General features: G+C 36.3%; 1 protein-coding gene across 6 annotated transcripts in view; it reads right to left on the bottom strand.

Annotated features, from left to right (window-relative positions):
- TRPC4 (transient receptor potential cation channel subfamily C member 4) overlaps window positions 1-18,470 on the bottom strand; it is a 205,142-nt gene that overhangs the window by 34,045 nt on the left and 152,627 nt on the right. For all 6 annotated transcript variants that reach the window (XM_041766325.1, XM_041766324.1, XM_041766323.1 and 3 more), the window contains exon 5: window positions 4,682-4,821. In XM_041766325.1, the coding sequence (XP_041622259.1) occupies window positions 4,682-4,821 (140 nt within the window). The remainder of the gene's footprint in view (window positions 1-4,681; window positions 4,822-18,470) is intronic.

Consider the following 18,470-nt stretch of genomic DNA (forward strand, 5'->3'; position numbering starts at 1 on the left):
AAGTTAAACTGATACAAAAATAAACACATTTGTCATATTAGAGTAAATAGAAAATGCATACTGGTTTTAATGTTTGATTTATAAGGTAAAAACACCTCCCCTTCCACGAACTGGTTAGATAATGCAGTAGTGAAAGACAATACGGAGATGCATGATTTTCTCCTGTGATAGATAGTACTGCATTAAACCATTAGGACTTAAATCCCTACAGAGCTCTGTGCCACGCCAACTCAAGAATATTTAGAGAATTCCCTAATTTGGAGGGTACATTGCAATTACAACATTTGTGAAATGGAAACAATATTTTATGCCCTCTTGTCTAGCTGATAAGAATAGGAGAGATCAATGAGGTATTTACTCAGAACTATTCACAAGACTGAAAAATTCCATGATGAATGTTAAAATAAATGTTCTTATCCATAATGATTAAATTTTTGAAAATATTATTTATATCACACTGTGGAACAGGCATAAGGATTTAATCATTACTGCCAAATGACTAAAGAAAATATGAGACAAGTTGTACATATGGAAAAGGACTGGGTAATATTTAGGAGAAAACCAGTCCTAATGAAGATAAAACAACATTTTATGAGAGTGCCCAGGCGTCAACAAGCTCTGGATTAACTAATGTTTCATACATGGAGAGAGGAGGAAATGGTCAACAAAGCTTCTTCAAGAATTAAGAGCAAATGGGAAAAAAAAAAAGCTTGTAATTCATTGGCTGTGACATGTCAATGAATCAAGGTATTTAAGGAAACACCACAGAGCTTTGCATGTAAGGAGAACACTGAAATCACATATACTTTCATACTGTCTTTGTACAATATAATGCATGGGTTGCATGGAACATAAAAAATAAAAACTACTCAATTCTTATACTAAGCCCTATTTATGACATTAAAAGTGTTTGTTAATATAATCCTCACATTCTATAGGACCTGATTATTAGTGTCATTACACATATAAAAAAAATTGAAGTATAGATTAAGTAACTTGCCCCAAATCACACAGGTAGGAGTACTCAGATCAAGTATGGATCAGAGCTCAAACCATAGCCTTAGTTAGAAGGACCCTTTGGTGTGTTTGTATGCATGGGCACATGTGTGTTTTGTTTTATTAAATCACTTCTTCATGAATGAATTATAAAAGGATAAATCAATTAAGCAAAAGTGGCCTTTCTGCCAGACCTATTCCAAAAGTTTCTCCTGGATAAATCAATTTCATAAAGGTTTCCCTTTTTGTGAACTGACAGTTTTTCTGGTCTGGGTCCAAGGCCTGGCTGAAAAGACCTAGGGTTGGATTTTTGCTCCCATTTATTAAATGCACCTTCAGACTGGAGGTAGAACCTGTATAATCTTACAGAGATTTTGGTTATAACTCGTTGGTAACCTCGCCTGCCCCACAATAGGCAAAGTATTTACCAGGAAGCAGCATCAGGGGATTCCATTTACCTCATATTTCATAATTAATAAATCACCAATCTTGTGGCTCTTCCCTCCTATTTTCTTTTTCAAATCCAGTCCTCTATCAGTTTCCCCTATGTTCATTTCTCTACATCAGGCATTCATTATCATTTGACTCATTCTTTGCTTAAATCTCATTGATGGCTTCTCTTTATTAATAGAGCAAAACCCACATTCTATAGCAGAATATAAAAAGCCCTTCCTATCCTCCCCTTGACCCTATTTGCTGGATCATTTCTCTTAGAGACTGGCCTCCTTTACACACTCAGACTTTATTGCACATTGCCTTTTCTCTCTGGAACACTCAAGCACATTCATGAACTCACTAGATGCCCACTGGCTCTGTTCTCCAAGACACCTCCATAGAGTTTAGTTCCTTCCTTGATGCTCTCACAGTCACTGTTGTAGAGTTTATTGTATGGTAAGGCTGTTACTTATATGCATTTCTCTTTCTTCCACCTGACTGGGCACTGCTTGAAGGCAGGGGATATACCTCATTTGCCTTCTCAGCAAACAGATGATGTCCTGGTTTGTTAGTGTGCTCCCAGAAATTCTTACGGATTTCCTTATTTATAGCAGAATCTATTTTTGTACATAAATACAGCATCTTTTCTGGAAATAGTAATTTCTAAATTATCTAAAAGTTAGCATGAAAAACTAAGTGATAAAAAAGGTAAGGAAGGATGAGTCAACAAGTCGGATTCCCAAAGTTAAGTGCTTTTGTAGATATTATCATCATTCAACAGATAATAGCATTGAGGTCAATATTAAATAACTTGCCTCAAATCATACAGGTTTCACATAGTAAAGGTGAGTGTGAATCCAGAGCTCAAACTTTTCTCAACATAAAGTAAATGAAGGGACATAATAAAGACATTTAAAAAGGCAAGTCCAATGGGCTTAAAGTATATGAAAAAGGAGGAGGACACAGGAGTATAAGAGAAAAAAGAAAAATTAATAATGCACCCTTATTTTATAATAGACATCTTAATTATATCAATTCATTTACTGCCCATACTAACAACACAAGGCAGAAATTGTTTGTTTCCTTCTTTTATCGATGAGGCACAAAGAGGCAGAGAAACAGGTCCAAGTTCATGTAACTAGTAAGCAATGGAAGAAAGAAGTGAGCCCAGAAAACACTACCCATTAAACACAATCCATGCAACTCAAGTTTTAGTCACACAAACTGATCATTCAGAAAGAACATTCCATGCTATACATTTACAATCATAGTTGGAGTCCTATGATCACAGCGCATAAACACATGGTATTTCTCCAGACTCCACATTATTTACATCATTATCATCTGAGGTAATTTCTGTGCACTTTTCATATCCTTTTTATCTTTTTCCCCCTTCTTCATTGCATGGGGTGGGCGAGTTGAATTATAAGCATAATTTCTTCCTTGGTGTACTATAATGGACAACATTTACATTTTAATATTAAAATTGATGTTGCACATGAAGAACTTACAACTTTTTGCAGAAAATTCAAATCTCATATCTAAAATTAAGACCAAAAATCCACAAGTATTAATATATGTAATTATACCCCCATATGCCAGAGTTCTTGATGGATTGGAATGTATATGCACTATCTTTAAACACCATATATGTAATATATAAAAATATTCTGTATCTTAGTACAAATATTGCATGTAAAAATATATGAGAGAAGTTCCTTTTGGAATCAACCCTATACTTCTCTTAGCTGTTGATTAGAATTATACAGTCCAGCATCAATCAATGTCTTTCTTAGATCAGGTACATCAGCATCATCTAATGAATTTGCTAGAAATGCAAATTTAGGATCCTCCCTAATAGTCCTAATTTAGAATTTCTGGGGATGGAGAAAAGGAATCTGTGTTTTAACAAGCTTTCCAGGTGATTATTTTGCACCTGAAAGTTTGAGAAGGACTGCAGTAGTTCTATAACCACAGAATTTTACATCTACAGGGGACCACAAAAAAGCAGATATATTGCTTTTTAGTAATGAGATGGCCAAAACACTTTATAGATATACTTAATTTTCATTACAAAGAAAATAGGAATTGGACATATATGTACGTAACAATAAACTGCCCATCTTCTACACAGATGCATCACCTACTTGGTTAAGACAGTATCTTCTCTTAAGGTCAAGGTCATTAACCTCAGTGCAGATAGGATAAATTACCAAATTATCATTCTATTCTTAAAATATAGTTTGCTTCTCATAAAAATAGTAGCCAATGCTCTTTCCTAAATGTTTTGGTGAGTGCTGGCAACATTTTAATTGAAAAAATTCTGGAAACTGTGGCCTTTCCCAACTTTGAGCATTTTTTACCCTGCCAGAGCCAGACACTGCACAAAGACTCAGGTTGCTATTTTAAAGAACTAGATGAAATGAGCAGGAGTTCACCTACATGTTAGCATTTTCTAGATCAGATCACTAAATTGCAGGAGTCATTCATGTAAAGCCCAATTAGACACCCTTTAGTTTTTACTTCTACATTAATCACTTTAAGAGAAAATTTTTAAAAAGAGAGAGAAAAGAAAAGAGAGGAAAAAAGAAAGGCAGGAAGGAGACAATACTTTGGCTTAAAAAACATTTCCCAAAGTACAAAATAGTCCCAATTGCCGTTGCAGAACAAAAATGTTTTCCATAAATTATGTGGTTTGGAAAAGATTGATATAGTACAAAATCTGGGGGAGTGACGATTGTATGAGATTTTAGGCACTGTCATGTTGAATGCGATGAGGAGAAAGAGACTATATTCTGCTCTAATTATATCAAACTATATTACTTTGAGTTGAAATAATTTCAATGCTTTGAAAGAGTAATATTTTGATCTGTCTATGTAATGTTATTGGTTAGGTATAACTGATAAAAATAGATTTTTGGTTGCCAAAATTTAAAGTGTTTAAGGCAGAATTCCATTAGAAATGGAAAAGAATAGAAGCAAGAGCAACTATTGTGAGTAACTTTGAGGCATCATTCAATTTAGATGCAACACAGTTGGGTGACAACTTTATATTGTGAAATTTCTTTTATGACTATAAATTGGGTAGTATCTATGTATTTTAGACCCATCTATAAATAATGTCATGAAGAGGGGAATATCACATATACATAATGTTCTAGGTCACATTATTAGTAAAATTAATAGCAATCAAAGATCTATCAGTATTTATCAGAACTTACATTTTACCAATAATAGAAACAATAGTTACCTTTACAAATGCAACAATTTTCAAAGAAATTGTTGCCAAATATAAGGAATTCATCACAAAATCCATTAGATTCCACCAATCATGGATGTAATCTTGAAGTCCACCATCCCACATTTGCTTAATTTCTCCCCATATAAAACCTGCAATTACAGAAAGATGCACTGTAAGTGTGGTTTTCAATCAAATTACTAAAAACAGAGATATGCAACTTAAAAATTATAGACTCCTGGACCTACAAGAGACTATACCTTTTCACTACATGAAACATCTACTTTTAAAGACAATAATATTCAATCTCAGCCAGACTTTAAAATTTAGAAAACATGGAGCTAATTGTAGAGAATGCTCTTAGAGCAGTTTCACTTTCTTTTACTCATTTGATACATTCATAAGAAGGTGCAGTTTTTGAATCAGCTATAATTTCTCTGTAACTATATTTTTTTCTCATGGAAAATATGGTAGCACTCACTTATAAACAAATACCTAAAGACATATTTCCTCAGAAGTTGAGATGACTCAAATATTCATGAAAAAAACTGCATCTGGTGAACATAACTGTCTTAATTCCATCAAGCAGAATACTTTGCTTTTGTAAGCAATTAGCAACTTTAGGGATCTGAATTCAGTTCTAGACACAGAAAGATTATAACATACACAATATTTCATTAGAAGACCTTACATCTAGCAATAGCTTTGAAATCACATCCAGAGAAAATAAAAATCCCTTTCATTTATAATAGTCATATTTTTAATAGGAAATGTCTTAATTTTCAGATTCTAGGAAGTACTTATAAATTATCACTATGTATCATCTTATTTCCATAATCTTATGAAAATTTTCTAAATCTAATTTTAGGGCCCAATGATGAAAGAGAGAGATTTCAAAGGGTGTAGAGTCAGAAAATATTAAAAGGATAAATATGATTTCATAACTACATTAACATAAGAAAATAAGATGACTTTATTTAACAGTAGTCTGGAATGTCAAATGCGTAGCACAATGTTTCACATCTGTCTTGCACTAAAAGCCAGAAAAAAGCAGATTAACTATGACATCATAACTTTTCATGAATCTATCAAAGAGATGAGAAACCAAAGTGCCTATACTTCTAATAAAAGCAGGTTCCTCCAAAGAGAGCGTCAGTGTGAACATTAGCTCACCTGTGGCAGAATGCAGGGGTAAGAGACAAAAGCATCATACAAGAGAGTAAGAGAATTTCAGAAAAACTTCTCAACAACCTTCTAAAGGCTGAGTCTGAGTTACCACAAGAAGACAGAACCCCTGGGACACAGACACAAGGGGAGTTTCCAACTATTTGCGTGCTCTTTTGCATAGAGTATTCCTTTTCCCTAGGGAGGAAAACTCATGAGCCCTTTGGGAGGAGCAGGAAATAGTCCTGGGCTTAGGGTTTATATCATATCATCAGAGGTTTCCTACCACAGGGGGAGTGCCAGGAAGGTCTCTTCTGCACATGACCCTCCAAGTGTCACTGCCATAATTAGTAAGGTATGGATCATAGAGAACCTCCATCTCTAATGCCTGGGCATAGTCCTATGAATCTGACTCTAGACCAGGACAACAGAGAATTGGCCTGTTTCACATCACCAGGCCAACGAACACCTGGTAGCAATCCGAAGCTGACAACCACTGGAGGAGTGGCAAGAGCATGAATAGAGAAGACCTCTGAGGCACAGGGGCATAGAGGAGGCGCAAAGGTTTGAGTAAAGCAGGAGTTCTGAGAATAACCCTCTCTCCCATCTGTCTTCATCAGTCAAGGCCACTATAGCAAAGTATCGTAGAGTAGGTGTCTTATAACTGCAAAGCTTTATCTCTCATAGTTCTAAAGGCTGCAAGTTTATGATCACAGTATCAGCATGGTCAAGCTATGGTGAGAACCCTCCTCCATGTTGTAGATACTGACTTCTCTTGTGGCAGAAAGAGAGCAAGCTAGCTCCTTGGCCTCTTTGTATAAGGGCATTTATCTCATTCACAAGGGCCCCACCTCCATGGCCTAATTGCTTCCCAAAGGCTCCATCTCCAAATGCCATCACACTGGGGATTAGGATTTCAACATATGAATTTGGAGGGGACACAGACATGCAGTTCATACCACCATCCTAAGCAGAGCATAAGGTGCTCTGAAACACACTGTAGCACAAAACAGAAACCCAGCTCAGCTCCTGACGATACTGCCTCAAATTCCTGCATTATGTTCTAGCAGAACAAAATGTGTGTACCTTTTCAGGAATCAATCCTATGTACTTCAGTCTGGCCTTCTGCACAGGCGGAATAAATAATACACACACACACACCCTGATATATCATATTCAAAATGTCTAAAAAAAGAATATTGAAGGCATCAGGAATGGGGATGGTGCAGAAATAAAAGAAACATCACATTCAAAGGAAGAAATCAAGGAATGACATTAAACTTGTCTGAAACTATGTAAGACAAGTGACATTATTAAAGTGCTAGAAAAAAAAAAGGTGTCTGCCCAAAACTCTATCTATACATGGTACAAATAGCTCTAATAAATGAGAGTGATTGAAACATTTTTTTCAGACAATCAAAAACTGAGTTTATTGCCAAGAGACCCATACTATAAGAATCGCTGAAGGGATATATTTTAGGCAGAAGGCATAGGATAACTGAACAAAAATTAGGTTTGTAAGAAGAAATAAAAACCTATATCCAGGAATGGTTAAAAAGAAAATAAATGTAGAAGATATTTATTTTCTTTTTGAATTGCTCTAACAGATAATTGAGTGCCTACAGCAAAAACAGTAGCAATGTGTGGTGGTTTTTAACATATATAACATATGGAAACATAAAATGACAATATTAGCAGAGAGATGAGAGACAGGAATTAGAAACATGCTATCATAAGGTTCTTACTCTACTTGTCAACAAAATAAATATTTTTTGAAGTTAGACTATGAGAAATTAAAATTTTATACTATCAACTCTAGGACATTTTCTTTTCTTTCTTTTTTTTTTTAAGATTTATTTATTTATGATAGACACAGAGAGAGAGAGAGAGAGGCAGAGACACAGGAGGAGGGAGAAGCAGGCTCCACGTCAGGAGCCTGATGCAGGACTCGATCCCAGGACTCCAGGATCGTGCCCTGGGCCAAAGGCAGGTGCTAAACCGCCGAGCCACCCAGGGATCCTCCTCTAGGACATTTTCTTAAAATATTTTTAAATGTAGGGGTGCCTGAGTGGCCCACTTGATTGAATATCTGACTCTTGATCTTGGCTCAGGTTTCAGGGTTGTGAGTTCAAGTACCCCCCCCCCAAAATATATAATATATATGCATATATATTAAAATTATAAATATATATTAGATATATAGTAAAAATATATGCATACACATATATACATATTAAATGTATAAATAAAGGGCGAGAAATGTAAATAAATACAAAATCATGAACAATACTCAATTTGACAACAGGAAGAAAAAAAGGTGAAAGTGCAACAAAGAACAGATAGAACCAATAGGAGAAATAATGGGGTAGATTTCAAATCCACTAATATTCACAATTACATTGAATGAAATGTATGGCCTTAAAAAATGTATGATCTAAACACACCAATTAAATGACAGAGATAGTCGTATATAAAAATACAAAACAGAACTGTTTTTTGTTACAGTTCATCAACAGGCTAAAAATAGAAGAATAATAAAGACACTATGAAATACTAATCAAAAGAAAGCTCAAAAAAAGGAAGCTGGATTGGCTATATTAATATGACTAGATATATTTCAAAAGAAAGACTGTTATGAGGTGGGTAGAGAGGTATGAGTAACATAAGGATAAAAAGGCCAACTCACTGCAAAGACAGAACAATCCTAAATATGAATGCAGCTAACAAAATAACCTTATAATGCAAGATGCTATAATTAGAATTGCAACAGCAAAGAGATAAAGGTTGGATATAGTTGGATAGAGACCTCAGTATTCCTTTCTGTAGAAATGGTAGGCAAAAGCTTGGTAGGAATACAGAAATTCTGAACAACACTATCAACAACCTGACAGTGGCAGAGTACACTTTTTTTCAAGTGTATGTGTGGGTAGTATTCACCAAGTCAGACTGCATCATGGGCTATAATACAAACTTAACATATTTATACAAATCATACAAAATGTGTTCTATGACAACATAATAAACAACAAATCAATAATGAAACTTATTTGGAAAAATCCCTAAATATTTTTCAATTAAATGGCATGCTTCTAATAACCCTTGGTATATCAAAGAAGAATTTCCAGAATAATTAGAAAATATTTTGAAGCAACTGAAAATGAAAATACATCCAAAAAAATCTGTGATGTTGCTACCATAGCAATTAGAGTGGAATCTGTAGATTTAAAGACTCAATTAAAAAAGAATAAAAGTCTCAGTGATCTCAACTTCAACTATGACACTATGAAAAGAAAAGCAAACATGTTAAGCCCAAAACAAACAGAAGAAAGTAAAAAAGATAAGAGCAGAGGCAATAAATTGTAAAACATAAACCTTGAGAAAAATCCATGAAAACAGAACCTAGTCCTCTGAAATGATCAGGATAACTGACAAAACTCTATCTAGAATGGTCAAGAAAAAAATCGAGAAGATATAAATGATAAATATCAGAAATAAAAGAAGGGATATCAATACAGATCTTATGACATTATAAGGATAACAAGTGAATAAAACAACTTGATATCCATAAATTTCATAACTTAAAAATGAACATTTAAAAAAAAACATTTTCCCTGAAAGACACAAACTTCTAATCTCACTTGAGTACACAGAGTAACCTGAATTGTCTATACTTATTATGAATTCATAAGTTGAAAACTTTCCAACAAAGAAAAATTCAGGTCTAGTTGCTTTACGGCAAATTCTACCAAACATTCATTCATTCATTCATTCATTCATTCATTTAAAAATATTTTATTTATTTATTCATGACAGACACACACACAGAGATGTAGACACAGACAGAAGAAGAAGCGGGCTCCATGCAGGGATCATGCCCTGAGTCAAAGGCAGATAGATGCTCAACTGCTGAGCCTCCCAGGCGTCCCTCTACCAAACATTTAAAGAATAAATAATACTAGTGCTAAAAAAAAAAACAAGCAACAAACACTTAAGAAAATACAAGAGGAAGAGAAATCTAAAAGGGAAGCCGTTATTCTGATAAAAAGCCTGACAAAAATAACATACTCAAAGAAAACTACACACTAATAACCTTAATGAATATACACAAAATCCTCAACCAATATTAGTAAATTAAATAGAGCAATATATAAAATTGATAATATATCATGACCACTTGCTGTTTTTCCCAAGAATGGAAGACTGTTTCAACATTTAAGAACCATTCAATGTTATTTATGCCATCCACCCCTACCCACCTCCTCTTTGGTCACCATCAGTTTGTTCTCTATAGCTAAGAATCTGTTCTAACTATAGACTCTTAACTGTATTGTGCATTTTAAAGTCTGCTGTTGACCACTGCCTTATTCTAGACTTGGTATTTATATATCCTAGCTTCCCTTTGGGGTTTCTTTCATGAAGAACTCTCTCTTGAGAGCTCAGATAATACTGAGGTATAACTGGGGAGATGATAATGATCACTGCCTCCATTTTGAAGAAAGAAGTATAACAGACCTGAGTAGGATATGATGCATGCATGCATGCTCTGATTTTAGAGCTTGTGGGAAACTTATAATTTATATTATTCAATGAGGAAAAATGCTAGGTACACTGGAAACCCCCACACCCTCATCTGTGGTGCTTCTTCCTACTGAGCCTAGCTAGGGACAGACTCAGAAGCCAGCAAACACCCACAACCTACTTGAGAAAACTAAGGCCAAAAGAGACAGTGTAGCTCGTGCTCCACTACCAGCTGATAAAGAAACCAGAAATCAATCTCCTTATACAGTGCTCTTAGACAACATTTTCTTATCTTTGAGATTTCACAATGTGGCTTATTTGTTTTGTTTTATTGGAAACTTTACCAATTTCCAGAGATGAGAAGATGTGTGCACTGCTATCATTAATTGAACAAGTGCATTTCAAGTGAATTTTCACCAGAGGTAAGAATTGGACTGTATCAGGTAGGGTGCTAGGCTCAGCTCAACTGGTAATCAGCTTTGTAATCTTAGCTAATAGTGTTCTAGTATTCATTATCTCATTTTGAAAAAAAAAAAAGAGGTTTGGATTATACACAGAAGTCTATATATGGAATCAACAATCATACATATCCTACCATCTTCTCCAAATGCTATGAATAGCCAGACATTACTTCTTACAGTCTGGATTACCAAATTTTACTAAAATCAGTCACAAGTCACAATAGCTTCCATGAAACACTAAAAACTGTCTTGGACTAGAGGACATAGCTTGCTTTGGTCTGCTCAAAAAACACAAACTGGATCTTTTATATGAAAATTATAGAGAGAAACCTTCTTGCCTGACATAAGGAAGAATTCTCTGACAGAGTTGTTCCAGAACTGGAAAGGATAACCTGTGGGGTCAAGATTCCAATCCAGAGCCTGCAATGTCTTCCATTACTCAAGCCCCAGAGAAATTCTAGAAGTAGGTGCAAACCTGTTCTATCTGATATCTAAAGAGCATTCTAATTATATGAATTTGTGATTGTTGTTTTCAAATTTGAATGTATTATAAAATCAAATGTGTTTTAAATATCTGCTAACTAGCCAGAGTGTTTATGTCTTATTTTCCTTTATTGATAAATTGTTAGCTCTCTCGCTTTTACCAAACTGTAAAGCCAAATGTGAACAGCCACCAAAATAGGCAACTTCAAATAGTTTATGAACAATTATGTAAGGGAATAAGCAATGGGGAAGCACTTACAAAGAACTAGTTATGAGGGGCGCCTGGATGGCTCAGAAGCATCTGCCTTAGGCTCAGGTCATGATCCCAGGACCCTGGGATGGAGCCCTGCATCGGGCTCCCTGCTCAGCAGGGAGTCTGCTTCTCCCTCTCTCTCTGCCTTCTGCTCCCCCTGTTTGTGCTCTTTCTCTGTCAAATAACTAAATAAAATCTTAAGAAAAAAAGAACCTGTTATGAGCTCAGTACAAAGCAACATTTTAACCTGAAGTTCCTTAATATCTGAGCAGACTCTGTTCCTGTTAGATGGGTTCAAGAAGATGGCACTTTCATTAAAGTCTGGACTAGATGACCTCTGAGGCTTTCTAAGGAGAGCAGCAAACACTCACAGAGATACTACAATTCTTTTGGAGTTCAAAGAGTAGACATTAAATCTGACTTTTCTGCATCACACAAAAATACTCTTTCACTTCTGATCTTTGTAAGTCACAGTTGTGTGGAAAAAGCGGACATCCTGATGAAACTGAGGGTTCATACCATCGTTTTTTAACCTGTGCTGTCAGCCAGTGCTTGTTGGCTAACAGAGTTTGAGATCTTGCATTCTTGGAGAGGAGGAGCACCTCATATAGCTCTAGCCACCACACACGCACTTGATAGCTATTGATTTCTGTTTCTTATGAGCACGTCAGTGAAATACCAAGTTTCCTCTGCTCTGGTAACACTCACTGAAATATATGAAGAAACAAGCTTTTAGAAAAGCTAGAGGGTGCTATTAACTGGCTGAGATATGCATCCAGATCAACTATTTGTGGTAACTAGTCTGAAGAGAACAAAGCTTCAGGGAGCTTCTGTCACAAAATGTTTGTCCTGTTCCCACAATGGGAACATTTCAAAATTGCTCTTGCTGTTTATAAACAGATGACATGATTTCTCAGAGTCACGGAGGAGGTCTAATTACAAGCATGGATGTCATGACTGTGGGGACCAGCAAAGCAAAGATCATAGTGCAAATGAGTCAGAGAACTTCCTTTGAAAGATATTTGTAGATGCCTGGAAGTTTTTAGTGTATTTTTTTTCTACCTTTCCCAAAACAATTTTCTCCAGGGATATCTGAGTTCTCGATTATATCCTATCCTGTGAAGCCAGCTATGAAGATAAGATGAGGTAGGCAGGCTTCAGACACCACATTTAACAGCCCCGACATCAGGTGAGAAAGGTGTGACTCTGTGAACAGACCTCTCTCGTCTTGTCTTTTCTTGCTGTCAGTATTTATGCAATGAATAAATAACCCCCAACAAAAAGTGAGTTACCTTTTCACCTACAGCAACCTCCAGGGGCTTGTTATGGCAGCCCAAGAGCTAGTCCAGGGATCTGACCTTGGAAATCTCTTAATAGAACACTGAGTTCTATGCTGTGGCACCAAATCAAGGTAGGTAAAAAGAAAACAAGAAAAGAATTCCCCCCTGCTGGAGGTTTCTTTTCAGTTTTGCTTTTGTTTTTTTGTTTTTGTTCCCAAATCAGGGTACAAAAAAGTGGTCTCCTCTGAAAATTTTGCTTTTGCTTAGAAAAAATCTTAATGTAGTTATCTTATTCAGTAAAGACTCACGTTCTGCTGTAACCCCGTTAGGGCTTATGAAGAGGCATTAAGACCATATCAGTTACCAGCCACCTGGCTCTCCAACCCCATGGTCTATACCAAGAGAACACTAGGAATAGGTAGCAAGACAGCCAAGAAGTCAGGGCCTTACAGTTTTTGTGCTTATTAGGAATACCAGATGGAGAGATGAAGGTGACTGCTCACCAGCACTACCACTCCCTAAATCAAGTGAAGAAGACTTTGAGAAAAATCCCTCATAAATTTGAGGGGGGTTTCTACAAGGAAAAACTGGCATCTCAATCCCTGCTGGAGAGTCTGCTCAGGCAATTGGCTTGCTCATCTCTCTCTGGGTCTAGGTCATCACAGAAAATAGATAGTATGTTTCGGCAGTAGGGCAGCTGGCAACAACCTGACCCCATGCCATCAGATATGGCAAGGTTTTGTGATGCTCCTGGGAAGTGAGTGCTTAGCTTATCACAGGAAGAAGCTGAGCCTTTATCAATCTTGCCTCCTGTCCTTGCCAGGGGCACAGGACCCCAAAAGGAGCCAACCACTGGTTACAAGTGTTGAAGGACCGGAAGATGTCAAGTAGAGCTGTATCGTGCATCCAGAGAACTGTGCAAGGTGGAGGCACACAGGGCCCTCTAAAGAACACTCAGGCACCCATCAGGAAAAGTCAGGAGTAATGGCCTGTCCTACTGCTTACACAGTATCAGCCAGAGATGCACACAACCAACAGAGAAGAGCTGTGACCAGGGTTCCAGTGAAGTAATGAAAACTTGGAAATTTTCTTATCATCCCTCTACCCTGTGGCCACCAAAGAGGAGAACATGAACAGTTTGTGTCCCTTTTTACATTCCCGTGTTGGAGTTGAATGATAAGCAAATGATGGACAATTCTAGGGCCTCTGAGCCATGGGCCAGACCTTCTTAAACTGATAAGACTCAAGTTTTAAACTGAACTGGGACTACTTTTTAATCACTCAAAAGTTTCAGGAACTTGATGTCTACTAGACATATCAAGGTACAGGAAAAGGACATCTGGTATAGAGCAGGTAGGGAGAGTGATCAGAAGATGTAAAACCATTTTGTGTTTACGTTCTAATGAGATGAGACTCCTTAGAAAGCTTTTACACGAATACATAATTCCCATGAAATTTTGCTTCCAGAATTGTTTCTCAATCTCAAACAGCCCCTCAAATCTCAAATCTCAAATGTTTAAAGACCTCTGGAATATCCAAATTAATCCACTACAGAGATAATTCATTTTGTTTTTTAAATTTATGATAGTCACACAGAGAGAGAGAGAGAGAGAGAGGCAGAGACACAGGCAGAGGGAGAAGCAGGCTCCAAGCACCGGGAGCCCGATGTGGGATTCGATCCCGGGTCTCCAGGATCGTGCCCTGGGCCAAAGGCAGGCGCTAAACCGCTGCACCACCCAGGGATCCCTACAGAGAGAATTCAAAATCTATTTTTTTCTATAGAAGTTTACAATGATTATGATTTTAGTGGGCTGATACTTCAAGAAACACTGACTTAACGGGACAGTGAAACATGCAAAAGGATGAAACTGGACAATTTTCTTACCCCATACACAAAAATTAGCTCAGTATGGATTTAAAGACCTATGTGACACTAATTTCTCTGACATAAGACATAATATCTTTCTAGCTATGTCTCCCAAAGCAAGGGAAACAAAAGCAAAAACAAACTATTGGGACTACATCAAAATAAAAAGCTTCTGCACAACAGAGGAAACAACAAAACTAAAGACAACCTACTGAATGGGAGAAGATATTTGCAAGAAATGTATCTGATAAAGGGTGAGTATCCAAAATATATAAAGAACTTATACAGCTCAACACCCAAAAAACAAATAATCCAGTTTTTTTAAAGTAGGCAGAAGACATGAACAGTCATTTCTCCAAAGAAGACATCCAGATGCCCAAGAGATGCTCAACATCACTCATCATCAGGAAAATGCAAGTCAAAACCACAATAAGATATCACCTCACACCCGTCAGAATGGGTAAAATAAAAAACACAAGAAACAACAGGTGTTGGCAAAAATGTGGGAAAAAGGAACCCTCTTGCACTGCTGGTGAGAATGCAAACTGGTGTAGCCACGATGGAACACAGTATAAAGATTCTCCAAAAACTTAAAAATAGAATTACCAAATATCCAGTAATTCGACTACTAGGTATTTACCCAAAGAATATGAAAACACTAATTCAAAAGGATATGTGCACCCATGTGTTTATTGTAGCACTATTTATAATAGCCATATTATGGAAGTAGCCCAAGCTGTCCATTGGCAGATGAATGGATAAAGATGTGCTGTGTATGTGTGCAAGAGTATTACTCAGCCATAAAAGGAGTGAAATTTTGCCATTTGCAACAACATGGATGGATCTAGAGAGTATAATGCTAAGCGAAAAAGTTAGATACAAATCCCATATGATTTCATACATATGTGGAATTTAAGAAAAAGAACAAATAAGCCAAGGAGTCTTGAATTCTTGGGCTGGTTTTGCTCCTCCCCCAAATCCTACTTCTCAAATTTTGGGGGGCGTACTTATGGGAGATAGAGGTTCTAGCTCTGGAATTACACCAACTGAAGTATGAATCGAGTGGCTACCATTTGTTAGCTCCTGATCCTGGGCAAATGATCTAATCTCTCTATGCCTATTCCATCTCTACCAAATGAGACACTAATAACATTTATAATGATTCAACAGAGTGGAGTTACTATGAAATTCAGATGAGAACACACTCTCCATCATTTAGCACAGTGCATATATTCTTAGTTTCTTCTATTACCACTGTCCCTACCACTGTTACTGTTACTCTGAACTCACAAAAATCACTTCGATGTCCCTCTCGTCTCTTTGACTTCCCTTCATTATCTACTTTCCTTTCCCTACTTTTCCCCCTTCCCTTGAACCGTCTAAATCATGTTGCCAAATATTCTCTCAAAGCGTGCTGATACCACTTTTGGGTACCAGATATGTACTGCACTGTCATGACCTAAAATACTTAATATTCTCTCTGATAAAGAAGTCATTTGGCCAGCAATAGTAAGTGCACAACAATGTAAATCTACATAAATATTTCATTGTTTGAAATCTGTGTTAGTCTTGATACATCTCGGTAAGTCTTGGTAGAGGTGCCCTTAAACTTTTTTCCCCCACAGATAAGAAAGGACAATTATGATTATATGTCATACTACAATGATTATCTGGTTCTCCTGAAAATTAAAATGTCTCTTTAGATTAATAGATGGATGTTCTGCAGCCATATTTGGGGGTCGACATGTGTCTGCAGCCAGTTTGCTGAAGTGGTTAGAGCACCTTGCCAAGGAAGAGAGCAGGCAGAAACTACAGACTTGTTTCTTATAACCCAAGAATATCTTTGGGGGGCTGTTTGAGAAGATGGGTAATTCAGGGGTGAGGCTGAGAGTATAAGTATCTGAAATCTAATGATCTCAATGCCTATTAGACAAAAGATGTAGAAATGGTCACAAAAAGGAAGAATATACATATATAGAATTGCTTGTCTCTCTTAGTCTTTATCCAGACGAGAATGTGATCACAAGTTTTCTTTCTCTATTCGCAATTTGGCAGGCCTTATTGAAATGTTCAGATTTGTTAATATCAACCCTTTAAAAGATAAAAATATAAAATAAATCATGGAAATGAGAAACCAATTTTGTTAGAGAAAATTTGTCAAATAAGTATGTGTTATGGGCAAGATGTATAATCCGGATATTATGAGCAATTCTTAGTTTATGCCTAGGAATTCACTAGAAGCTATTTTTAACAGAGCTCAGATTTCTTCCTATGATACATCTTTTCCTCAGTTCACCCTTCTCCTTATCATGCTCAGTGTGCATAGATTTATATACTACATAATTATGGCATATTCTTAGGCACACACATAATATCAAGTCACTGCAGCAGACATTTTTTCTTCTCATTGAGAACAAAGTATTTCCTGCTTTATTAATATGGTAGCCCTCATTAACATTCTACTTTTTTGAAAAATGTCAGTTTCATCGGTCTTTTTGCTAAGCTTACAGCAAGTCTACCTCTTGATATTTCACACACACACACACACACGCATAGATACGTATATATGTATCTATGCACATACTTTTTTTATACGGAATAAGCTTTGACACAGGTTTGATTGTTACAGTTGAATTATAATGGATCTATAGAAAAATCAAAACTGGTTTTGAGGAAGGCCTTAAAAATTAGCATTCAAAAGGTTTTTTTCTCCTATTTTACTCCATATTACCTTCAGGAAACAAATGACATCTATTTGAGATAAAAATGCTGCTAAATATAACATACAATATTTAGTTTGCGTATAAGTTTTATGTAAAAGGGAACTTCTGACATGAATATTCATTTCTTATCTCTGATATTCTATGTGAAAAATCAAACCCTGAAAAAATTAAGAGCCTCAGGGTCATGGCACAGCAGCACATAGAAGAAACCAGGTCTCTAATCTGGCCCCAGGCTCCGTTTAATCCATTGCTCAGTCTTTCCAATGATACTTTTTCTCAGACACTTGAAAAATATAGCTGTCATGAGACTTGTATGCTTGCTTGATAGAACAATTGTTTCACTTTTTACTCTAGTTTAAATGGGTAATTTGACAGTCTGAGGAGTATATTGGTGTCTATCTGTCTAGTATCTACCTATCTATCGAGATAGTTCTAACTGAATTATCTGTGATTAGTTTTCTCTTTTGATTAGGACTGTATCTCAAGATGACTGAATCCTAAATTTGACCCCTGCAGGAGGCTTTCAGATTTGCTTAATATGCTAAAGTTTATCTCCACAGCAGACATCTGTTAAGATCTCTTGTAGTTGTTTGATGGGAGAAAAAACAGTCAATAGCCTTCAATAAAAGAAAGTCTGAAGGAAAAATCATTCAAAAAGCTTTGCAAGAGATGAGTTACAGTGTATCAATGGCACCACAATGGAAGAATACAAGGGTCGTTGCAGACTGTTTTCTAAAGATATAAAACTCGATAGACTTCCATTGAAATAGTCAACAGGATGTTGACCTTCCACAGAAAAGATATTGAAAATAACCGGGAAACGTTATTCTGCCACAGTACTAAGTCACAAGACATCTGGATCTGTCATACCAAATAAGTTCATATCGTTGAAACACAGCAAAGTGTATGAAAGAACAGAAATTCTGAAGGAAAACCATACTTCTTAAACATAAAGGGATTGATTTGAGAGATTAGACTTTACAGTTAGAAAAAGTTTTGACTCAGGAAAAGTTAAGATTTGCGATATGAATATGTAAAGTGAATACATCAAA

This window comes from Vulpes lagopus, chromosome 8, assembly GCF_018345385.1.
Source record: "Vulpes lagopus strain Blue_001 chromosome 8, ASM1834538v1, whole genome shotgun sequence".
NCBI lineage: Eukaryota > Metazoa > Chordata > Mammalia > Carnivora > Canidae > Vulpes > Vulpes lagopus.